This window comes from Neoarius graeffei, chromosome 13, assembly GCF_027579695.1.
Source record: "Neoarius graeffei isolate fNeoGra1 chromosome 13, fNeoGra1.pri, whole genome shotgun sequence".
Taxonomy (NCBI): Eukaryota; Metazoa; Chordata; class Actinopteri; order Siluriformes; family Ariidae; genus Neoarius; species Neoarius graeffei.
The window spans coordinates 24,394,844-24,420,805 of NC_083581.1; the positions used below are offsets into that span (position 1 = coordinate 24,394,844).

A 25,962-nucleotide genomic window follows, 5' to 3' on the forward strand; every position below is an offset into this window, starting at 1 on the left:
ACTCATAAACGCGCCGCCAAGCCTTAATTTTTGGCCGCCCAGTCAAAAAAAATAAAAGTTTACTTCAAAGAAAAGTAAAAAAACCACGCCAATACAAACACCAAAGTAATTCTCTGATCACAGATCGTTGATGCGCTTTACTTTACAATAGGTTCAACATGTTTCAATGTCGCGCGGGCATATACCGTATTTTCCGGACTATACGTCGCTCCGGAGTTTAAGTCGCATCAGCCAAAAAATGCATTATGAAGACGAAAAAAACATATATACGTCGCACCGGACTATAAGTCGCACTTTTTTGAAGGGTTATTCTATCCATAGAATGTGTGATTGTATCTGATAAGCGGCGCGTGGTTACTGCGCGACTGCATTGTTTATTTAATAAACGAACAGCTGAGCAGTGATAACGCGCCCTTTGCCCTGTAAGTAGCCTAGTCTGATTATTTTAAATATCTACTACTATCTTTAATACTATCACTATCGTTATTACTAATAGCCTATATTATTATTATTATAACTAATATTAGTAGCCTATTACTGATGCATTAATCAGTTTGCTTTTAGAATATTTTTACCGGTAGGGCTTATTATCGCCCCATGGCTCTTTCATCTGTGTTATTAAAGCTGTAGTCATCATCGAGGAGTGTCATTCTTCATTTTTGTCGAATTTTATTTCATTAAATCAGAGGTCAAGTAGGCTATAGGTATATCATCTCCAAAGACAACCGTCTAGTGAAAAAAAAAAACAACAACCGCTTTTAAATCCCCTACTTAAATCCTTAAAAAGAGTAATTTAACTCATGTCTTGTGTGATCTGATCTCCAATGGTGAAATAAACCGGTTGTGATGAGTACAGTCTGTTATTTTAGAAGATAAATTTAATATATAATTTAATATATAGCCTAATAAAAATAATATTTTATAACATATCACGACATATTACTGTCTGTAACTGTTCGTCACTAAAGCGTTTTCTAAGATCATAATGTCTGATATTATTTTTTTTTTTTTTACACACACAATAAGCGCATGTGCGTAAAGTTATAGTAAACCACCCCCCACCTTTTTTTTTTTTGAGTCGCCGGACCCACCCACCTCCTGCGTTCCGGGACCTCCCACTTCACAAATTAAGCACTGCCTAAAATCACTACATAACTTATTTAAATAACTATAGCCCTATCATTAATAATAAAACACAGGTCAATCAAGTTTATCAAGCTGGCGATTTCACTCCAAATCAGCAAATCCATTGAATTCCTCATCCTCGGTGTCGCTTCTGAACAACTCTGCCAACTCCAGCGACAGACGAAGCGCCGTTTCCTCTTCTTCTGCGTGGCTGTCGTCAGACTCAGCATCAGCTCCAGTTATTCCGCGGTGAAAAAAAAAAAAAACATATATACGTCGCACCGGAGTATAAGTCGCATGGCCAGCCGAACCATGAAAAAAAGTGCGACTTATAGTCCGAAAAATACGGTAGTCGAACGCCGACTTGCCGAATTATCTATCTTCCGTAACGTTTTTTTCCCCTTTAAGCTGGTCCCTCAGACCTCCGAGAAGAGTACGGTGGAAAGAAAAGACACGTACTGCACATCAAATGAAAGGTAATTTTGTGTAGAATTCAACTAAAAACAAAGATATTCTATTCAATAAACATTTCAGTAACGGAGTGACAAAATAAATGTAAAGTCGGCTCCCAGCGTCAGAAGATTTTGCACAAAAGCAGCTACTTGCGAAATAAATAACATGCAACTTAGGCTGGGCAGACACTGCGATTTTTTCAATCGCAGTATTTAGCTGCTGCTCACACTGTCCGAGTGAATCGCAGGGGTAAACAGCACGCAGCTTACGATTCCTGTTCTCACACTATACGATCCGATTGCTCACACTGTACTTCCATACTTCCAGATTCTTGTATCCGGAACTGCAACGTGAATAGCGTTGTGACGTTCGCGAACGAACCGATTCTTTTGAATGGTGAGAACCGAGTCTCGAGCTGGGGGAGCCGTTCTTTCTGTCGTTCTTTTTCTGTACTGTGTTTCAGATAGTTTATAATGTTGTTGTGTGATATTAATGATAATATTGTGGGAAAACTACTTTGCACGGACGTTCATTTAATTTATTCTATCGTCATTTTGTTTGTTCTATTTTTGTGTATTTTATTTATCTGTTTGTCTAGTTGCATCTATTTTGTATCGAGCAATTCCAGCGTTATGGACGTGACACTTGAACTCAAAATGGCAACAAATGACCCAGTGCATGTTTTATTGTCTCCCAGTATTTAAACAGGTGTTGCATATTTTAAGGCTGTACCATACTGGAGAAGTGATAGAACAAGAACAATTCCCATAGTACATCTAGGGCATGCCAGGAAATGCCAATAAAAGATGCGTTATGGATGTGACAGAAAAAGTATCACTTTTCTTGGGTGACTGTACATTTTTATCAAACTCTGTGAAATTGTAAACCTAATGTCGAAATGGAGATATCCGTTTGATAGAGGGGTCCAAGGTGAATATTAAAAAAAATCTTTGTATTTCATGCAGAGTTTCGGAAGGAAAAGTCAGCGTTATGGATGTGACGAAATTCCGTTATGGATGTGACACGTCTGAAATAGACATGGCATATGTTTACCGTATTTTCTGGACTATAAGCCGCTACTTTTTTCCTAGGTTTTGAACCATGCGGCTTATACAAAGGTGCGGCTATTCTGTGGATTTTTCTTCCACCGCTAGGGGCGCTCTAACCGGAAGTAGAATCAAAAATAAGATAGACGAAAAATCAATGCAAAGAAGAATTAGCAGATCTTTAGCAGATAGAACACGCACGACAAATTACTAACTGGTAATTATTTTCAAATCCAGCGAAGATGATTAAAGTGACTTGTGGTTTCAAACACAGGAGAAATGAAGGTAAATAAATACCGGTTATTTTCTCTTGGTTCTGTGCCGTTTTAATCAGCAAAATTGCTGCCGTGTTAAAAGGCACTGTTCGGAAAGAATCTGTTCAGGTACATACATGTACATTTACAGTACAAAATCGTTCTGTACATGCAGTAAATATCAACATAGATATCTGCGGCTTATAGCCCGGTGCGGCTTGTATATCTTTTTTTTTTTTAAATAGAGCGGATGCGGCTTATATACAGGTGCGCTCTATAGTCCAGAAAATACGGTAGAAAATCAGCGATATAACCACCATAACCCTTTGAAAAACTCTCTAAATATCAGCTAAAACTATCAAAGTTCTTAAATAATATTTAGGATGGCTATTGTTTTGCTGTTTGGTGGATTTTAGCATACATTTCTGTGGCTTGTAGCAATAATATAGAATTGTACATGATCAATGTTGATTTTAGCTTGGGTTTTACATTATCAGAAAGACTGACATATTAAGGCAAAGGGAACAATTGTTGCGACAAATTGGTTCAACTTATTCACATCTGTAAAATACAGGCCTAGGTGATATCTCTGGGAGTGGTTTTGATGTATTACATGTTGCTTTATTTTTGCATGGTGAGGTTGACATTTACATGGAATTGCCCTATCTCAGACTTAAATATTTTTGTAAAACAAGTATTTTTCTATAAAATATTCTTGCGTTCTTGATAACTATGTTCTTGAGTGGGTTCTTTTTTTTTTTTTTTTACAGAAAAGCCGTTCTGCATGGACATTCATTGAAGCCCTCATTGTTTTTTAATGGTTATTTATGAGCGTTTAGGGGTTACAATAATGTAAGTCTCGGTTGCTTTATATAAAAGGTATGTCCAGAAATATTGATGTCACTGTCTAAGCAGAGGGATCTGGCTTCTTTAGACGCTGTCTTCTTAAAACTGAATAAATATTTTTAAAAAAGAGCCAAATGAGCCAGTCTTTTGAACGGCTCTTTTCAAAGAACGGATCACAAAGATGCGGATCCCATCAAAGAGCCATAAATCCCATCTCTAAACGTGAAGAAGAGGAGACCGGAAGTGCTGCTCAGTGTTTGTTTTCTCTTCCGTATCTGTGTTCGCGCATGTGTAGTGTGACAGGTTGAGGTAAATCGGCTCGTGACGCTGCTTCAACAGTGCGATAGCCTCACGATGGGCGACCAGGATTTCAAACAGGTTTGATTTTCATCCGATCGATCGGGAGGAGGTCGTGAGGTGTTAATCGCTTGTCGTTATCCCATGTATACTACACGATCCGAGACGCACGATTGAGCCAAAAATCGGCCCGATCTCCAAAATAGTCGCACGAGTGAAAATCGGGTCAAAATCGGGCCAAAAATCGCACAGTGTATGCCCAGCCTTAGGTGCCAGGAAATGGCATCTGAGGAGTTTCTTATTTAAAAATTCCCTGGTGCGAGGGGGGACACCCCCCTCACGAACCCCCCGGCAACGGCCGCTCGATACTACCGCCGAGCTATAACTTCAGGTAGTGGAGAACACTGCCCTTGGTGTTTGTCCTGTTTTGTCGCATTACAAGCTGGAATTAAAATGGATTTTTGGGGCGTTAGCACCATTTGATTTACACAACATGCCTACAACTTTAAAAAGGTACAAATTGTTGTTTTATTGTGAGACAAACAATAAGATGAAAAAACAGAAATCTGGAGTGTACATAGGTATTCACCCCCCAAAGTTAATACTTCATAGAGCCACCTTTTGCTGCAATTCCAGCTGCAAGTCTCTTGGGGTATGTCTCTATTAGCTTAGCACATCTAGCCACTGGGATTTTTGCCCATTCCTCAAGGCAAAACTGCTCCAACTCCTTCGAGTCAGATGGGTTGCGTTGGTGTACAGCAATCTTCAAGTTATTCCACAGATTCTCAATTGGATTGAGGTCTGGGCTTTGATTAGACCATTCCAAGACATTTTATGGCGTATTCACACCTACGTTGTTTGGTCCGAACCAAACGAACCAAATTTCCCTTGGTCCGGACCTTTTGGGTTGGTCTGAATACAAACCACCGAACTCTGGTCCGGACCAAACAAGCGGACCGAGACCGAGCTGCAAGGTCGGACTCGGTCCGGACCAAAGGAACCCTGGTGCGGATCTTTTGGAGGTGTGAAAGCAGACCGGACCTAATCCGACAGTTTTGCTTTTTTGTACCTCGGGAGCTTCCGTCGTTTGTCGAGCATTATGGGAAACAGAGTCTTGACACTCCACCGCAAAGTGCAAACACTGTTTCGGTTGTCAAGGGAACCTTACAACAGTCGTTCAGTCATTCAGACCAGTGGTAGGCTAGACTACAGAGTACAAAGAATGAGTAGGGGGCAAACGTGGGCCGAGGAAGAAACGCGTACCCTTGTGGATATATGGGCAGATGTCCACATATCTGAGCTTTTGGAGAGAACACACAAAAATGCCGATGTGTTTGCTGTATTCAGTGAGAAAATGAAGGAGAAGGGGTTCACGCGCTCCCCAGAACAATGTCGGCTAAAAGTGAAGAAACTCCGTCAGACCTACATTAAAATCAGGGACATTCTTTCAAAAAGTGGCGGTACTAGCGACGCAAAAAAGAAATTCATCTATTGCGTGAAGAGCCAGAACTGTCACAACATGATGTGCGCTCATCAGCGCTATCCTCCGTAGCCGCCTTGCCCTTTGTCGTCGTCATTGATAAATTACTTGTACAACAGCATAGTAATCGCACAATTGTGAAAACAGTAAAAACTGGAAAAAACATATAGCTTTGATGACATTAAAAAGAATAACAGCACGGAAAGCCTCCATGACTACTTTTGAACTTAACGCTTTGTGCGTGTGTCGTCTCTGACCAATAGCTGAACAACCTCAGGGCGTGTGGCTTTGTTGACAGATTTTGGTCCGCTTACTAAAATGTACAGTGTGAAAGCGAACTGCACCAAAATGAAAAACATTTGGTTCGGACCAAAGCAAGTGAACTATCGAACTATTCTGGTCTGAATACACCCTAAATATGTTTCCCTTTAAACCACTCCAGTGTAGCTTTAGCAGTATGTTTAGGGTCATTGTCCTGCTGGAACGTGAACCTTCGTCCCAGTCTCAAACCTCTGGCCGACTCAAACAGGTTTTACTCCAGAATTGCCCTGTATTTAGTGCCATCCATCTTTCCTTCAGTCCTGACCAGCTTTCCTGTCCCTGCAGATGAAAAATATCCCCACAGCATGATACTGCCACCACCATGCTTCATTGTAGGAATGGTGTTCTCAGGGTGTTGGGTTTGCGCCACACATGGCATTTCCCATGATGGCCAAAAAGATCAATTTTAGTCTCATTTGACCAGAGAATCTTCTTCCATGTGTTTGGGGAGTCTGCCACATGCTGTTGGGCAAACTCCAAACGTGATTTCTTAAGCAATGACTTTTCTGGCCACTCTTCCATAAAGCCCCACCTACTCTGTGGAGTGTACGGTTTAAAGTGGTCCTATGGACAGATACTCCCATCTCCGCTGTGGATCTTTGCAGCTCCTTCAGTGTTATCTCTGGTGTTTTTGTTGCATCTCTGATTAATGCCCTCCTTGCCCGGTCTGTGAGTTTTGGTGGGCGGCCTTCTCTCGTCAGGTTTGTCATGGTGCCATATTCTTTCCATTTTGCTATAATGGATTTAAATGGTGCTCCCTGGGATATTCAAAGTTTGGGATATTTTTATAACCCAACCCTGATCTATACTTCTCCACAACTTTGACTCTGACCTGTTTGGAGGCTCCTTGGTTTTCATGTTGCTTGCTTAGTCATGTTGCAGAGTCAGGGTCCTTCCAGAACAGGTTGATTTAGGCTACATCCACATGACAACGGCAATGAGATTTTTTTTTTTAAATATCGCGTCCACATGGGCAACGGATCAGTAAAATATCAGGTCCATATGGCAACGCAACACTTGCTGAAAACGATGCAATACACATGCCACACCTCTACGTGCGCTGTAAGACGGTCTCATTGGAGACACCAGAACAATAGAAGTAGGACGCATGAGCATAAACCCCTTCTTCTGTAGCATCAGCCACATAAAGTTTTGATTATTAATCAGTAGCGTAAAATAGTGTCTATTGTCTAAGACACTTATTTATATTTCATATTAAAACGTCTATGTAAATTAATACATAGAAAGCCTGGCCAGGCGCTGAACGTTCTTCTGCCTTCACTTTAAGAGAAATTCAGGGCGAGCATGAGCCTAGGTTCTTCCCTGTCACTCTCACACGCACACACCTTCTCACTCCCTGTCCTATGGCTATAGTCCCTTTAAATCACGTGCTCGTTTTTTGAATGGAGACGCGGAAAGAGGAATGAACGGGGGTAGATGGAAGCCGGTACGCCAACATTCTGATATCCTCCAGAATTCTTTAATGGTCCGGAATAAATTGAATGCTACACGTTGATGGATTACTTTGTTCTTCTATGCCAGGGGTGGCCAACCAGTCGGAGCCCAAGAGCCACAATTCTTACCGTGTTACGGCAAAGAGCCACATGGGCACACAATTACCCTTCCTTCTGCGCGCGTGGACACACACACACAGCCACATTGATGTCACACTCCAACTTAACCAATGCCCCACACCAACATGATACATTTACTGCAGTACCAAGACCACAGGCCAGTCATTTTCAAGAGTGGCGACTGGTGAAGAAAATTGTAGGTGGGGCACAAAGGCAGACATTGTTTACATGTGGGGATTCCCCCCATTGGGGGGGTTCCGGGGGGCCTCCCCCGAAAAATTTTGGATTTCTTAGATGCAATTTCCTGTATTGTAGTGCATTTTGGAGTTACCTGTTTAACATCGAAAATGCAAAAGCCATTTTGATTCAGCTTGAATTCTCAATTGCATGACCTGCACAAGACCTGCATTCAAATAAATAAGTATTCAAATAAATACAGTCAGTCGGAAAATGGAAATTAAAGTGCTAATTTAATTTCCTCAAACAGTACAAGCTCCATAGGCACTGGGAACAGTGATCAGTGCAAGTGCAAATATAGATAAAATATAATACAATGCTCAAATTTTTGAAAGAAGAACACACGCGCACACACACAAATTGATAACTGGAAAACAAATGAACAAATACATAATGTATATACACTACATGACAAAAGTTTGGACACACCTTCTCATTCAATGTGTTCTGTGTTCTCATGACTATTTACACTTACAGTATACTCTACTCTCACTCAAGGCATCAAAACTGAATGAGCACTCACCCACTACTCAGGCTTGCGCGCCCAGCGCGTATCCCAAGCCTCAGCAGCAGGGATAGTACAATACTCACACACGCAGTTAGCATCACAAACGGTCACCCGCTACTTCAATGAGAAGGTATGTTCAAACTTTTGGCCTGCAGTGTATCTGAATTCACATCAGCACACATTCACATACTCAAATGTACACACATATACACACACAGCAGCAGAAGTGCTACTTGTAGGGGAGTTTAGCATATCATCTCACGCACCTGCGCATTTGTCATGATGTGAAAATACCGTAATGAAACCAAGCGAAGCACCTTTAATAAAATAACCGTAATTAACTGCAGTGAAGCGAAAACGCACATAAAACCACAAACGAACACCAACTTGGACGTGAAGGTGAGAGCCGCATGACACCAGGCAAAGAGCCGCATGCGGCTCGCGAGCCACGGGTTGGCCACCTATGTTCTATGCCCTTTTTGAGGAATGTATTGTCGGACTTAAACCAACATCTGAAGAGGTGAGATCGCTCCTTTTTTTTCCCTATTTTTGCTGGCGGGATTGTTTTTGTTTTTGGAAAGCGCACGGGCGGTGCGCGGTTTTGGTTATACTCAGTACTTCCACAGTGTTTGGACTAAAGATTCTGCCCTAAGGGCTATTCTCTCACTCGCTCTCTCTCTCTCTCTCTCTCTCACTTTGCACCATTACACAATAAATATTCACAGTGAAAATATTTTGTAAGCGTGTTTCATGAACCAATTTATAGGATTTGTTGACAACTCGCATCATGTTTGTTACACTTCTACCCGGTGTGAAGCACTGACAGTCATGTGGTTGTGACGTCATCGTAAACAAATCCGTTCTACTCATCCAGACGACTTCGCAACGGCACCGTTGCCAGATTTTTCCACTCTGGAACCCGTTCTCAAAAGATTTCGTTTTGGGGCACCCAAAACGCCGGTGCCGTGTGGACGCCAGGCCTAAACGATAAACAATTTTATCAGATTCACCTGAATCCGTTGCGGTGTGGACAGGGCCTTATACAGACATCATGTGACAGATTATGTGACACTTTGATTGCACAGAGGTGGATCTTAATCAACTAATTATGTGACTTATGAAGTGAATTGGTTGGAGCAGCTCTTATTTAGGGGTTTCATTCAAAAGGGGGTGAATACCTATGCACACTCCAGATTTCTGTTTTTTTTTCATCTTAATTATTGTTTGTCACAAAAAAAAATTTGTACCTTTAAAGTGGTAGGCATGTTGTGTAAATCAAATGGTGCTAACGCTCTAAAAATCCATTTTAATTCCAGCTTGTAATGTGACAAAACAGGACAAACACCAAGGGGGATGAATACTTTTGCAAGTCATTGTAAATAAACAGCGTTTTCTTCTTACATGTCAGATTAGGATACAGATTCGCACCATGCTCGTTCATGGAAATGAAGTTACAGTATGATGTACTGATCATAAGGATTGTAGAGATGTGAAATTGCTTAAAAGAATAAATAAATAAATAAATAAATAAATAGATCAACAGATTCTTTTGTTCTTCCTTCGTGCATCATGAAGTGCCGTAAATTCTTTCAAATCATTTCTAATGCAAACAGAAAATGGTGGGTCATGACTTGGTAGGATGTGGTAAGTGCTCAGGCAAAATAAAAAAAAATAAAAAAAAAATAGCGTATTTCCGGTAACCCGACCGATCGAGAATTTCCGCGTCGAAATTGCCGACCGTAAAGTTTTTATTACAAATTTCCCTCGATCTTTTAGTGTAAGCGGCGTTAGTTTGTCATAATTTTTTGTTTCAACGCATTCAAGTTGTGAAAGAAACGATAAAAAGTAAAATGTTTCGCCACTTCTATCCGCCCTCCTGCATAAACATGGAAGCGCACTTGTATACTGAAGGAGGAAGGCAAAACTGAGCCGAGGCGCCATTTTGAATCCTCATTCAAGGCTGTAATGCAAATTGCTTCCTCTTCAGTATACAAGTGCACTTCCATGGCAGGAAAAACACTACGTTTTGCCGCCTATGTAGTCCCCTATTTATACAAATAGGAGTCATTCAGGATTCAGCCATGTTTTTGCTCGACCCAAGTTCTACAGTAGGCTAGGCTAGGCCGTCTGCTTTTAATGGAAGTAGCCTAGCCTAGGACGTTATTTTCACGTTATTTCTTGATAAGGTGTTTTCACGTTATTACATGAAAATATCATGAAATATCGCTTCCGTAGATCATAACTCAAACTCTCGCGATTTTTTTTTTATTCGTTTAAAGATTTAAAACACTTATTTTATTATGATGTGTGGTATAAAGGATTCTGTGCCAAAATACTATTTTGTAAGATGTTTGTGTTAATTTTTTCGAACAAAATAAAAAAAAATTAAGAAAAAAAAAACCTTTTTCCTACCTACCGACCTTATTTTAGTATTTCATGTTACCGGAAACACACTATTTTTTTTTTTGGCCTCATATTCCTTTCCCTATGAAGTGCACATTGATGTAAACTTCTTTAAAAAAGTGTCAACAACATAAGACTGAGGTTTGGCACCAGACTATTTCTATTTCTATTCATAGTCAATGTAAACAGTAACCTGGGAATTGAGTTAATTTGTCTCGTCTGTAAGGTATAATTCATTCATTTTCACGATCCGGGGACATCAGACGCATGGCAGGAATACACCACAGATGTGATGCCAGTCCAATTCAAGCACATGGGCGCACGTGCACACACGCATTACAATCAGGATTAAGCTCCTTCTGTTTACAGAGAATCCTTTTTAAAAAGTAGAAGGAACTGAAAATGATGAGTAAATGCAGTCTTCAAAGCGTTTTTATCTGCATCTACGCTAGATGTACACCCATTAAGTCCACTTGCTGTTTTACGCAGTTCTCTAATCAGCCGATCCCTTGACAGCAGCACAACGCATCAAATCAAGCAGATACAAACCAAGCGCTTCAGTTAAAGGTCCCATGGCATGAAATTTTCACTTTCTGAGGTTTTTTAACGTTAAAATGAGTTCCTCTGACCTTCTTAAGTCACCCCAGTGGCTAGAAATTTCATAATGTGTAAACCAAACTATGCCCAACATTTGAGAATGGCGTGTCAAAATGGCGCGTTGATAAGCTCTTCCCTTTACTACGTCAGCAAGGGAGATGATCCCCACGCCCCCCCTCTGGATTCCCACCCACTGTATGGATTGCCCACCCAGCTCAAAAGTTGCCACCAAACATGGAAGTTGCGCTGTACATGGACGTGACAACACAGAAAGGAGTCTGTTTTTACTGCCGACGGGAGAGCCCCTGAAGACGCAGTGGCTTAATTTTATTTACTTCAATAATACGCCGTCGAGTCTACCTAAGACGGTGTATGTTTGTCGGAAGCATTTTCCTGATGAATGTTTCCACAACTTGGGACAGTACAGGGCAGGTTTTGCACATCAACTGTCACTGAAGCCTGGGTCCGTACCAAGCATCCCTGCCGCATCAGTCACAAACACCGAACAAGTAAGTGTATAACTGTTAAGTCATTTTGCCGTGTTTTAAAATCGGTGCCACGTTAGCCTTGCAATGGCTACATTAGCTGTGTAGCTAACCACTTCCTGCAGTTAGCCAGGTACTCTGCGCTACAAAACCAAAAAGCATGCAGCATGCTCTGTTATAATAGCCAATCAAAACAGTTTTTACAAAGACACCCACATTCTTTTTTTTAAGTCACTCGTTCATTTTATTTGTTTGTTTGTTCAGTAAAAACCCAAACATTTGTTGAATTTATTTTATTTCCTCGCGTCGCACCTTAATGACGTCAGCGCGCGGCATTTTTCCCTTCGCGGTTTGTTCCTTCTCTCTCGCCATAGTAAGACACCCACATCCGCTTGTTCTGACCCACTGGAGGTAGCGTCACAGTGCTGTTAGCCAATCAGAGGTAACACGTTTACATGTCATGAATATTAATGATAAGACCCGCCCCCACCCTCTACCCTTCCCCGCCTCCTGCTTCTCATTAGCAAAACGACGCACTGGGAAAAGCGCTGAAATGGGGCTTTCTCCCAGGAGGCTATATCTACGTGCCGAGGGTTCATTTCGAGAAAGGCTGCGGATATAACATATGGAAACCTCCATGAGCCCGTTTAAAGCATCAACAAACCACCATGCCATGGGACCTTTAATGTTCACGTCAAACATCAGAACGGGAAAAATGTATACGTGATCTCAAAGTGTGACTTTCTTTCACTGCGGCATGAGTGTTGGTTTGAGTATTTCAGAAACTGCTGATCTCCTGAAGTTTTCACGCAGACACACACAACAGCCGAGAGTTGACACAGAATGGTGCCAAAAACAAAAAACACTCAGTGAGTGAGTGAGCGAGCGACAGTTCTGTAGGTGGAAACAAACGCCTTGATAAGAGAGGTCAGAGGAAAATGGCCAGATTGGTTCGAGCTGCCAGGAAGGCTGTAGTAACTCAATCACGCTTTACAACCGTACTGAGCAGAAAAACATCTCAGCATGCAACAGCAGAACACCACACTGGGTTCCAGTCCTGCAGCCAAGAATAGGGATCTTACGCTACGTTCACACTGCAAGGCTTAATGCTCAATTCCGATTTTTTTGTGAAATCCGATTTTTTTGTGAGGTCGTTCACATTAACAAATATATGCGACTTGTATGTGATCCTCAGTATGAACGAAAAGCAACCTAAAAGTGTTCCGCATGCGCATTGCAGGATACGACGACGTCACACGCAGTGAGCATGGCCAGTGTTTACGGAAGTAAAACCACCCGGTTGCGGTATGACTCATCCAATCTAGCTTGAATAGCTGCATCCCCCCAAATGGAAATCAGCTCCCTAACCTCTGCGTCCTTCCATTGAGAAGATTCAGAACCTTCACAGCCCGAAGCGTCCCTCGCATTGATGTCATGCGCAGGGGCGCAGATACGTTTTTTGAACTGGGGGGGACAAAAAACTGGGGGGGACAAAGCTGCCAGCAAACCAACCCCAACCCCGATATGCCTGTCAAACTTGTTGTTAGTAACCATAGCAACCAAGCTCGAGCTCGCAACCTGTGCAGTCTGCGCAGCTCAACCAACCGAATATCAATCTTTTTGTTTTATGTGAGTTGTTGCAACTATGTATACACTGCCATGCACCTCAATAAACCGAATGGTAATTAGTCTTTTGATTTTTCCGTGAGGTTTGCCTTATGCAAAGAAAGACAGCATAGACGTTTTTTCCTCCCTATAAGTGGGGGGGACCGAACGAGGTGAATTTAAATATGACTCGTCCCTCCCTCTATCTGTGCCCGTGATTATGCGCCATGTTGTTGTAACTTTTTTGACAGACCCGTCGCCTACTTCAGCGCAGAATAGTGACGTTTGTGGCTTGTTGATGACGTGTAAGTCGGATGAATGCGACCTGGCGGTTCAGACTGAAGTCGCATATGAAAAGAGCGGATAGGAATCGGAATTAGCACCACTTATCCAAACGGCCTGGGTCGGATTTGAAAAAATCGGATCTGTGTCGTTCATATTGTCAATAAAAGATCGGATACAGGTCACATATGGGCGAAAAGATCGGATTTGAGTCACTTCAGCCTGCAGTGTGAACGTAGCCTTAGACTCAAGAACAAGTTCCTATTAAAGTGGCCGGTGTGCGCGCACACGAGACATCATTTTATGTCATTTAACTGATGTACGGGTGTGTGTCGAGTGTCCCTTATGTAAAAGAAAGGTGCCAGATGAAAATATATTCTAATTCTATTTGTATAGCGTGACATGGTGGTGGTGCAGCGGGAAAAGACTCGACATCTGACAGCTCCAGGGTTTGATCCTGTACATGCTCTCGCCGTGTCTTTTTGGTTTCCTCCTATCAAGATTGACGTTTATGCTCAGTTGTGTCCAGGACTAATTGTGTAACGGCCTGGTGGTCCGTTCAGGGTGTGTCCCCCTACCTCAATCCATACGTCAACCTATACGGATTGTCCGGAAATTATACGAGTTTTAGCTCATTTCAAGGGCGTACGGGCGTATAAACACAGCCTTACGGATTTTCAGTATTTTCTGACCTAAATTTATTTTGTGTATCTTACTTGAACATCATCAGCTGATCGTTGCAAAAACATACAAAAGCTCGATTTATAGACAAAGAACAGCGTGTATGCAGGGGCAGATAACCCAGACTATGCGAAACCGGATGTTTATTCCTCAAGCCTCATGCAGTATCGCGACTGCGAGACTTCGCTCATTCCGGTCATGCGCACGATCTGCATTTAAACGTGCCAAACGGTCATTGTTCGAACGATTTTCTGATTGTGCACAGCGACATTGTTTACACCTGAGAGATTTTGAGTAGCGTCTGCTGAGTGAAAGAATGGGAACACCGAGAAAGAAAATGAGATATGGCGGGCGGTATCTTCCTGAATGGAAGGAGACATTTAATGGCGTCATTGTTCAGGTGAAAAATGAGGAGTACGTGCACTGCACAGTTTGTGTGCGAGATATAAAAGTTGCGGCGTCTGGGAAAGTTTACGACGTGAGGGAACACGAGGTCCAAACTACACCAGCGAAATTTGCACCAGAAACAGAATCAGCCGCAAATGACGATGTTTGCAAAGCCGAAGATCAACCAACAAGTGTGATAAGAGCAGAAATTACGATCTGTAATTTTATTGCTCAGCACAGTTTGCCGCTAGCCGTTGCGGACCACCTGACAGAACTGTTGCCGCGAATTTGCACGGACAGTACGATTGCGAAATCTATCAGCTGTAGGCGCACCAAAACAACGCAAATAATCAAAAAGAGCTTGGCCCCTGAAGCTACACTACCGATCATCCAGCACTGCCGGACGTCGCCATTTTCCTTGATGATCGACGAATCCAATGACAAAAAGACGGACAAGCGACTGGCCGTTTTGGTGCGGATCTTCGACATAAACAGAGGGGCGAAGTCAAGAATCATAGACATGCCCGTGTGCAATATCGGCACGGGCGAGGCAATTTTCGACATGCTGGACGAAGTTCTCAGGCAAGTTATATTTACTTATTTATTTAATAAGTTTGGTGCGGGGGGGGTGGCACGGTGGTGTAGTGGTTAGCGATGTCGCCTCACAGCAAGAAGGTCCGGGTTCGAGCCCCATGGCCGGCGAGCCCCATGGCCGTTAGGTTAACTGGTGACTCTAAATTGACCGTAGGTGTGAATGTGAGTGTGAATGGTTGTCTGTGTCTATGTGTCAGCCCTGTGATGACCTAGTCTGGCTAACGCGATTTCAAAGCTCTGTGAGCATTTGGTCTGGCAAAGATATTAAGCCCAACCGTTTCCCAGAGCCCGTGGTTGACCCGCCTCCCTGAAATGCCTCAGTTTGCTACTGGTCGGAGCCAGAAAAGGCTGTGACGAAGCTTAAACCAATCACATCACTCTTTCCTCTGACGTATGTGACGCGACGGGGCTAACTGGTAGATTAAACTCTTACCGAAGCCGGTCGGGACTCGGGAGCAAGGCGAAAACGCCCTTCCTTTCAATAAATACCTCCAGGGCTGCTCTTTGCTCCGTTTTCAATGAGAACTTGCTCCATGTTTGTAATGTTTCTAGTGAATGAAGCGCTTCCGGCATAGATTCTGTAAACAATCTATGGCTTCCGGTCGCAGTTCTACTACGTCAGTGCCTTGAACACGCCTCTACTCAGGGCCGTTGGAGATGCTCAAAGTTGATTGGCTCCCGATTTTTCGGGAGCTTGGAAGAGCTGTAGATAGCTTGCCTGGCCAGACTAAGCTCGCAACAGGCCCTCGTGTTGCGTCACACTTAGGATGGGCGGGCCCAGGCTAGTGATGACCTGGCGACTTGTCCAGGGTGTACCCCGCCTTTCGCCCGTAGTCAGCTGGGATAGGCTCCAGCTTGCCTGCGACCCTGTAGAAGGATAAAGCGGCTAGAGATAATGAGATGAGATGAGATGGAAGAGCTGTAGATAGCTTGCCTGGCCAGACTAAGCTCGCAACAGGCCCTCGTGTTGCGTCACACTTAGGATGGGCGGGCCCAGGCTAGTGATGACCTGGCGACTTGTCCAGGGTGTACCCCGCCTTTCGCCCGTAGTCAGCTGGGATAGGCTCCAACTTGCCTGCAACCCTGTAGAAGGATAAAGCGGCTAGAGATGATGAGATGAGAAGTTTGGCGCGATTCGAAGGCTTTAAGGATTTTATGTTGATTTTATGGATTTCTTCCTCTGATACTACAGGTGGACGCCCAAAGGGGTTGACATGTATGTCAATCCCAGTTTTCCCAGTCAATAGGATAGGCTCTAACCAGTACAACCCTGACCAGGATAAAGCACTGACTGAAGAGTGAGAGAGACACACACCATCCTGGGCTCCATGTTACACCGTGGATAACATGCAATACCATGAGAAATAATCAGAACATCTCCTATGGAAGTTGTGCAGCGCAGTGATTTATATAACGAGCGTCGAAACTGCGACTTCTGAAACAAAAGAATGCAAAACGAATAGTGAATTGATAAAAATAAAATTTAAATAAATAAATAAGCCATTCACATAGCTTCATTGCACAGCCAAGTCCACTTCGCTGACAGAAATGCAGCGTTAATTAGCTTCGCTAAGCCGTAAAAATGAAAAGTCGCCGTGTTTTGTGCCGCTCTGTCTGAAACGCGCACCTGCACGAACCGGATACAAACCCGGAAGTAGGATGAAGGTGCATTCGTTAGCTCTTTAGCTTTATACTTTAGCCAAAGTAATGCCTATTTGACGGAATGAAGCGTCTTATTTTACGAAACCAACACACATACACATGTATATATTATAAACAACCTGAATTAATGATCAAATTTTCGCTCTGTGGACATCATTAGCTGCCAAGCTAACAGGCTAACCCAGTAACCATAACAGAGAAGAGCAGGGATCCGGTTTTAACGCTGATGCCGCCGTTAAACGCCGTTACTCTTACCCGATTTTATGTTTGTTGTCGTGGCGTTTTTTGTGCCGTACCGGCTGCAGAGGAATATTGTCCGTCATTCCGGCCATTAGCGGCTGTAAGCTCGCCCCGCACCCGGGCGTGTCTCTGTCCCAGCGGGGCGGGAGATAATAAACAGCAGCTCCGGCTGTGTGTGTGTGTGTGTGTGAGAGAGAGAGAGAGAGCGCTGGGAGTCGGCTGTGTAATCAGGCTTTAACACACGAATGCAGATGATATGAGGAGAGGAGAGGAGATCAGAAGAGATGAAGAGAGATCAGATGAGATGAGGAGATCAGACGAGATGAGAAGAGATGAGATCAGATGAGAAGAGATGAAGAGAGATGAGATCAGATGAGGAGAGATGAAGAGAGATCAGAAGAGATGAGATCAGATGAGGAGAGATGAAGAGAGATCAGAAGAGATGAGATCAGATGAGGAGAGATCAGATGAGATGAAGAGAGATGAGATGAGGAGAGATCAGATGAGATGAAGAGAGGAGATGAGGAGAGATCAGATGAGATGAAGAGAGGAGATCAGAGGAGATAAGGAGAGGAGATCAGATGACAAGAGGAGAGGAGATCAGATGAGATCTCCTGCACATTCACGAGTATAATGACTCCTATCCTCCTTCCCTGACATCCATATGATGATTGCAGAGCAGTACATTAACTTATCGCATGGTTATGATCACTAGAGATGGAGTGTACTGCTTTGGATCACAGGAATAGGTGTCTCTCTAACCTGGTGCATCTCCCCCCTCACACACAAACCTGATGTGTGTCTCTCTCTCCCTCACCTGGCACGCACGTGTGTCTGTCTCTCAAACACACACCCCTGGTGTCTCGCTCACCTGGTGCACGTGAGTGTCTGTCTGTTTTGCTCACCTGGTGTCTCTCTCCCTCTCACTTGGTGCATGTGAGTGTCTATCTCTCTCTCACTCACACACACAGTGTCCCTTTCAGCTGGTGTGTGTGTGTGTGTGTGTGTGTGTGTCTTGCTCACACACAGTGTCTCTCTCAGCTGGGGTGTGCGCATGTCTCTCTCACACCCACGTCTCTCCCTCACCTGGGGCATGCGTGTCTGTCTCTCTCACTCACGCAGTGTCTCCCTCACCTGGGGCATGTGTCTCTGTCTCTCTCGCTCACACACACACAGTCCCTCACTCACCTAGTGTGCGTGTGTCCCTCGCTCACCTGGTGCATGCAAGTGTGTCTCTCTTGCTCACACGTGGCGTCTCTCTCTCTCTCACACACACACACACACACCTCTCCCTCACCTGGTGCACACGTGTGTGGGATCTCACCTCTCACACATACTTCACCTCCCCTCCAATCAGCATTTTTCCACTCAGCTAAACATGAATTCACATCATAGGTTTGGTTTCAAAGATCCTGGTTTTTATTTTCCAAAATATAAATCAAGACAGGATGGATAGAGGGGAGAACCAAACTTTACAAAAAAAAAAAAAACAATAACAAACTACCTACACTGTAAACAAACCTAAAACAGACTCAGCATTTGAAGAATACAAGACCCCTCTGACCAAGAGCTGACAAAATCTTTTCTCCTCCCCCTTTTCAAAAATCACAAAAAGGCACAACTTGGCAATGCATACAAAAGAAAATGTACAGGAGTCTTTTCTGAGGGCACCTTGTTCTCGTCTGAGTAAGAGTTGTGCAAAGTGTCCAGTGATACATTCATTACTAGAGAGGAAAAAAAAATCATAATAAATCAGCAGGTTTTGGAAAGACGAACCATTAACTTCACCTACTCTGAGCACTTGAGAGGAAACACACACACACACACACACACACACACACGTTCAAGTCAGTAGAGCGAGAATAAGAAAGGCATCTAATTGAGGTAGACGTTTGACCCAAGTTGATGTTTTCCGATCCACATCATAATAGCACACAAAGCGTTCTGAGAAAAGGGGCGGGGTCTCAGAGCAAAAATCACAAAAGCACTTATTAAATCATTTGCTGGTTCCCTGTGATGCACCACAAAAGTGGTGCATTTGTGACCAGACATCAACAATGCAGCTCACATGGATAAAATTAAGATAACAGGAAACACTGTGCAGAAAAAAAAAAAAGTTACACAATAAGACAAACTAAAAGGAAAAGGAACAGCAAACAAACAGCTCCCTGGTCAACAGATGTTCCAGTTAAAATCGAAATCTTGGCCGCATGTAGAGAAATAAAGTGCAGGGATTTCAGCGTTGTACTGGCCCTTACAAAGGAAAACCTTAGAACATTTTTCTAATAAAGGATGTTCAGTTCCATTGATGGGAATAAAGGCCCAAATGCCACATTAAATGCTTATTGTGGATTTTTCAAACAATACTCTAAAGCTACATGTAAAAATATACTACGCTTTGGTCATAAAGAAAACATCTGCAAAGAACCTTCATTATAATCTTGTGGTGCTTTTTCAAAACATGCACCACACAGGCACTTAAATTACATTTTTGGTCGAGCAGATAAGACGCTACACTGCAATTCCTCAACAGAATAAGTTAATATGAAATCTAGTCTCCAGCCACTTCAACAGGCAAGTCTGAAACGAACAGGAACTTCAACCAACTCTTATACAACTATTCGACGCTGCCCAAGATTAGCTGCGAAATAAACGTGCTTGCGACGTCTCATCACCGAGCACGACCTCACCGAAAACAGGAACAGAAGAATGAGACTTAAAAGTAATGGAGAGATTGTAGCCTACACCAGTTTACTGTGAGATCTGGTAAAAGTGTTGTTTACATAGCAAAGTCTCACAAGGAGGACAGTTCTGGAAGAAAGCTCTTTTCAAGTAAAACTTACATTCAGCTTCTAGAAACGTTACCGACAAATACCCGCATATATTAGAGAAAAAGGGAAAAAAAAAAACCAAACAGTAATAACTACAGTAGTTACATCAGTTTTAAAGTTGCAGATGAAGTCCACAAATCAAAAGATTGCTCCCAGGAAGATATTTTATACAATTCAGTAAAGAAAAAAAACACATACAACACAAAAGCAACGCAAAAGAACCGGATTTGATTGTGCCTACTGAAAAGTTGGTAGAGGAGCAAAGTCGTTCAAATCGCTGAGGAATACTCAGCGTGGTCTTAATTCACTTTGCCCTCCTCCATAAAATGTGGAAACTGTGACTTGACTACACTCTCCGAGCCATTCTTTTCCATTTCAGCAACCGTACCGGGAATGCCCGAATGAGAGTCCATCTTCATCAAGCCTCCGGTGGAGCCAACCAAAGGGCCTCCAGCAAGGCTTCCAGGGAGTGGGATTCCTCCATTTTGGATGACTGAAATTTCATTGGTTTTCATGGCCAGCCCATTCGAGAAAGCAGCAGTATACTGATTCCATACCGATGGGTCAAAGTTCATCTGTGACGAGATCAAATCTTTTGGGGGCTGCAACATGTCTGGGATCATCTTGGACTCGGCACCCATAGCCATCAATGCCATAGGGTTATCCAAAGACAAACGCTGACCACGCCTTGCTGAATTATTCCACATGTGTGTTCCAACATGGACCTGCAAGAAATGGGTTAAAATGGTGTCAGCAAGTAAAACACACCCCACGAGCAAGATACTTATGGGTTAATAATAATAATAAACCAAATTGAACCATTAAATAAAACATATGGAATAATGCAACTACGAGTTACCTTAAGGTTTCCTTTTGTTGTAAACGCTCTACCACAGATGGTGCAAGCAAAGGGTTTCTCTCCAGTGTGCGTACGTTCATGGATCTGCAACGCACTGGCCGAGGAGAAGTTCTTTCCACATACATTACACAGATGTTGCTTGGCAGAGCGGCGAGGGGCACTTGAGCTGGGCGGCGGTGTGCCAGTCACCTGGAATGGCTGTGAACCATGCTGATTATTGGCACCAATTGGATTCTCAGAAGGAATTGGCATTTCTAACTTAACCAGACTTGGAGGCACCCTCATAAATGGCATGTGACCACCAGCTGCAAAGTATAAAGACGTATTTAACAAACCAAGTCCATAGTTATTGCATTTAAACAGAATTCGAAAAGTACCTGAACACCAACTTACAATATTCTCCATTGGAAAAGGACAGACCAGGCTCTTCTTTGATGGCCTTTGCACCGAAACCTGAAGTCAAATCCAGTGCTCCGTTTGTTTCACCGAAATCTTGAGTTCCATCAGACTCTGTTCTCCCAGATCCTCCAGCCGAATCATCCGGGTTTACAGATTCTGGAGATTTTGCCTGTCCGTTCTCCAACTGTCCATCCACTGGAGAAGAGTGAAATGAAGCAGAATCTGATACAACCGGACTGTGTCCATTCTTGTACTCCAGCTCTCCAGCTCTGTACGGTGACTCTTTGGGCCCACCATCGCTCTCAGACGCAGTGCTGCTCTGTCGCTGCAAGTTCAGAGATGATGTGAGGCTTTTCATATGATTTTCTAGGGCAGAAATGCCAGTGAACACGGCAGGTGAGCCGCTCAACGGCTGATCCGCCTTGGTAGTATGCGTAGGAGGAGGCTCCGAGCTGTTTGGATTCTCCTGATTGTCGAAATCTACATCCTGTTCCTCCATGCTCTCCTCAAGCCCACTTGCATCCATGTTCTTCTCAGTCAAACTGGAATCCATCATTTCAGGGCCCTCGTATTGGCTCTCGGGCAACGGAGTGTTGGGAATTTGGCCACCCATATGCATTCGAATATGCTGCTGTAGCACAACAGCATTGGTAAATTTCTTTTGGCAAATTGGGCAGGAGTGTTGCATTTTCAAGGGCGTGTTAGCCCTGTGGACACCATAGTGGGCCTTAAGGTTCCCCTTGGTAGAAAAGGCCCTGCCACATATCTTACACTTGTAGGGTCGCTCACCTGTGTGGGTACGGTAATGCATCTTAAGGGAACTTTGACAGCTCAGGATTCTGTGGCAGATCAGGCATTCATTTGGGTCATTGGTCCTCTTCTCCAGGCCATCCACCATCTGCTGAAGCTTGGCTGTGCCAGATGCATTCTCACCTAGGACACTATTACTATTCACTTGATGCAGGCTACCTAGGGCATCAGAGGCTTCTTTGCCCTGGTCCATTCCTACCTCATTATTGAACATGCCTGACGAAATGGACGCACCGTCACTGCCAGATGAGGAGGGTCTCTGCGTGTAGAGTTCCGAAGTCACTGGAACATCAAAAGAAGGCTTGAATCCCTGGAGCACTGATGAGTGGACACCTGTGGATGGGAGCCCAATCACCGGTTTGTTGTCCACAACATTGGATTCCTCGATGGGCACAGACATGCCATAAGGAATGCCGTTGTTTGTCGGAATGTTGTCAAGGTGCTCTGGTACAGGATGTGGATTCATCTTAATGTGCGGGTACTTGTCTTTGTGCCTCTGGAAATGCACTTTAAGGTTCCCTTTAGTTGTGAAACGGTTTCCACAAATGTTGCATTTAAATGGCCTTTCGCCAGTGTGCGAGCGCAAATGAATCTGCAAGGCGCTGTCATTCCCAAAGGTCTTTCCACAGAACTTGCATTTATGCTTGTACATCTGCTCACCACCTCCGTTCTTCAACTCTACTATACTATGTATCTTGTTCTTGCATTTTTTGGAGGGATCTAGGTTTGCTGCAAGGTTAGTAAATGGGCTCTGGAACGCCATAACTGACGGAGATTGCGGAAGTAAAGCCGGAAGTCTGTTCGCTAGATCCGGGAGCCCTTTGATTGTATCGGTCTTCAAGGGTATGGAGCTAGCACTTCCAGCAAGCGATGTGGGAATGCTACTGGACTGGGGCAATTTACCTTGTTTGAGAGCTTCCAAAGACAAACTCTGTGTGCTTGTACGTTTTCCAATTAGAGCAGCAGCAGCTGAAAGTTGCTGGGAAAGATGTGCACCAAGTGCCTTCAGCGGATCCACGGTGGCTCCCATTGCAGACTGGAGGCCCTGAGGAGTCATCATGGCCACCTGGATCCGAATCTGTTCGGTCAGCTGGATCTGCTGCAGCTGCTGTTGCTGAAGACTAACCAGTTGCTCAAGGATCATGGGTATAGCATGGAGAGCATCTTGAGATGTTGGTGGAGGAGACTTCTGAGTAGATGAACTCGATGAATGCTGCGTTACTGCTACTCTGGTGGCAGGCATGGCTTCAAGGGTAACATTAGTCTCTTGCAATTTGGAAGCTGCACCCATGTACCCAATGTCAAGGTTGTTGGACATATCCTCCTGGGATTGTTTTGCGTCACCGTCCGCGTTTAAATTTAACGCATCCTCGTTAGTGTCAGCGGACTCGATGCTGTGCTTGGACTGAGAATTACTACTAGACCGCCCATCGCTGTGATCGCTTTGGAATCCAGGAGAGCATTGTGAGAACTCGAGCGGTACTTCACCCCCCTCCCCATCCTTCATAATGACAACCTGTTGACTCTTAGTGCAGTTTCTCTCATGTTCTAGGAACTCCGTTTCGTCAAAGAACTCGGCACAGCATTTTTCACAAACTCGCGTTTCCTCCATTCGACACCTCTTGATTTCGTTCCCATCCTCTCTACTGGCATCCTGTAGAGCCCCTGCAGCAAGAAACAGACACCATCCAGAGAGAAACAGTTGAATGGTGGACATGGATGAGAAATATACATGATAATATCGACCTGCCAATTAAATCAGCATCTTGTGCACCATTTTCCAGGGAGCTGTTTACCAGACACCAAAGGAGTCTTTGATTATAATGAAAGGTTCAGCTGATAAATTCATTTAACCAGGATACCAATATCTTAAGTAAGCATAAATAGGTGTAAACCGCATCACAATATATTTCAAGACCTACTACAATACCAAACAGCTTTTCTTTAATTATTTATTTATTAAACCCCAAACATGTTTAATTATAACATTTGGTTCACCGATTTCACTCTTGGAGTCAACTTTGTTGAAAAAGTTTATCAGATTAAACTGTCCATCTTACCATTTTGAAATTAGTACTGTACATTGTCAGCCAGCTCGTTGTCCAAATGTTGCTGTTTTGCATGAAAAAGAGGAGGCTATTAACATTCCAGTAACAAAACCGAGAAAGGCTCATTAATTGCTCACCAGGCATCCTGTTTTTTGTGTTCATAAAAACCAGATACCACACAAGTTGCAGCTCGGGTTACAAGGGAGTCGGAAATAAGGCCGTGAAGCACATGGCCATGGTTTATCTAAACAAATCTAATGTAACACTATCTGAAGTAACTTGTGAGGTAGGTGGGGAGGGGAGGGAAGAAAGGAGGGCTCGACTACATAATTGAGCAGGTTTGGGTCACTTTAGGGGATTTATTCAAAAATTGGGTGGTTTATATATTGAAATATTTTGTTAATAAACAAACAGATAGAAATTAAAGCAATTAACAACCAGTTCAATCCTAAAAGTAAGACAGAGATAAACCAGATAGGAACCAAATGGCCACAAGGGGGCGCATTGAAGGAAAGGGACAACGAAGAGCACAAATGATTTACTCAAATTACATAATAATACGAGTCTCACAAAGCTTTTTGTGATTATTAAAATTTAACCATGATTACATGAGTTAAATGTCGAGTTAAAATAGTTTTTGGGTTGTTTTTTTTTAAAGGAGTGCGTGTAGTTATTAAAGGAGAGTCAAAAAGTGCCTGCATGGGGGTCAACCTGGCCAGAGATCATGCAGTGGTTCTACAGTTTACACATGTGAACAGCCCCTGACCCCCACCTCCACAAATACTTTCCCCCATCCCCCAGCTGAGGCTTAAAGAAACTCATGCATTTCAACTGAGGTGGGGGTTTATTGCTTTTGTTTCAAGTTTCGTTCAGAAACCTGTTGATCTCCTTTGTTTTGATCATCGCCTGGGATAGAAAATGCATCGAGGAAGAAATAATAATAATAATAATAATAATAATAATAAGGAGATCATGTGGACGATTTTTTTTTTTACTCTGAACCCCAGGACAGTTTAGAGAGGACTAGAACTTTCTGTCGGCTTGACCACATGAGCATATTAAAAAAAAAAAAAAAAAAAGACAGACAGACAGAACCTGGGAAGTGGACTCTCAATAATAATAATAATAATAATAATAACTAAAAAAACCCCATACATTTAAAAAAAACTCACTCGAGGATCACTTTGTGCTATAATAGATTTCATAGTTACAAACTGGAATATGCATTTATTATTATTATTATTAATAATAATAATAATAATAATAATAATAATAATAATAATAATAATAAATACAGCACACTGTAACACCAAGTATGATCATTCAAAATTAATTTTTTATGAAAAATAAACTATTAAAAAAAACCAAACAATTGCATTGAAATTAATTCTAATCATTTCCACTAACAGCATCATTAACTCTCTCTCGCGCGCGTGCACACTTTAAAAAACTTAATACTGTTCAAATACAGGTGGGAAAACTAAAAGAGGTTCGGTTTAAAATACCGAGTCCGTTGTCCCGGACATCTCGCGCGCGTCTCTTACCGGGCTCTGCCGAACCGGGCTCCTCCGAGTTGATGTGCTGCGGTTTGGACTGCTTGCGTCGCGACATGGCAGCAGCTCACAGTCACACCACCATCTGGCCGCAGCGCTTCCCTCCTGCTCCTGAGTGCAGGCTCAGGTCGGCCCGAATTAGTCCTTCAGGCACAAATGCGCATGTCAAAGTAATTATTATTATCAATAATGCATTGCGATTTATCACAGAGCCCTGACAGCTGATTGGCTCCAGTCCAAGTGCTTGCACATTATTCAAATAGGATTCATTGATGAGGAAAGCAGAGCACCATAAGGAGGCGGGACTAGAGATTGGGAAGGGCCAATCAGAGTGCGGGGGCGTGTCAGGAGGGCGGGGAATCGGGGAAGCCGTGCAGGCAGTGGA

At 43.3% G+C, this 25,962-nt stretch overlaps 2 protein-coding genes across 2 annotated transcripts in view; both read right to left on the reverse strand.

Annotated features, from left to right (window-relative positions):
- LOC132896505 (probable phospholipid-transporting ATPase IIA) overlaps positions 1-17,236 on the reverse strand; it is a 154,626-nt gene extending 137,390 nt beyond the window's left edge. The window contains exon 1 of the mRNA XM_060937371.1: positions 17,093-17,236. Within this exon, the coding sequence (XP_060793354.1) occupies positions 17,093-17,169 (77 nt within the window). The 5' untranslated portion in view covers positions 17,170-17,236. The remainder of the gene's footprint in view (positions 1-17,092) is intronic.
- Positions 17,237-20,104: 2,868 nt separating this feature from the next.
- sall4 (spalt-like transcription factor 4) lies at positions 20,105-25,701 on the reverse strand. Its single transcript, XM_060936754.1, has 4 exons — positions 25,569-25,701; positions 21,161-23,641; positions 20,768-21,072; positions 20,105-20,633 (listed from the first exon to the last, which is right to left on the reverse strand). The coding sequence occupies exons 1-4, from the start codon at positions 25,633-25,635 to the stop codon at positions 20,208-20,210; spliced, it is 3,279 nt and encodes a 1,092-aa protein (XP_060792737.1). The 5' UTR covers positions 25,636-25,701; the 3' UTR covers positions 20,105-20,207.
- Between the last annotated feature and the right edge of the window lie 261 nt (positions 25,702-25,962).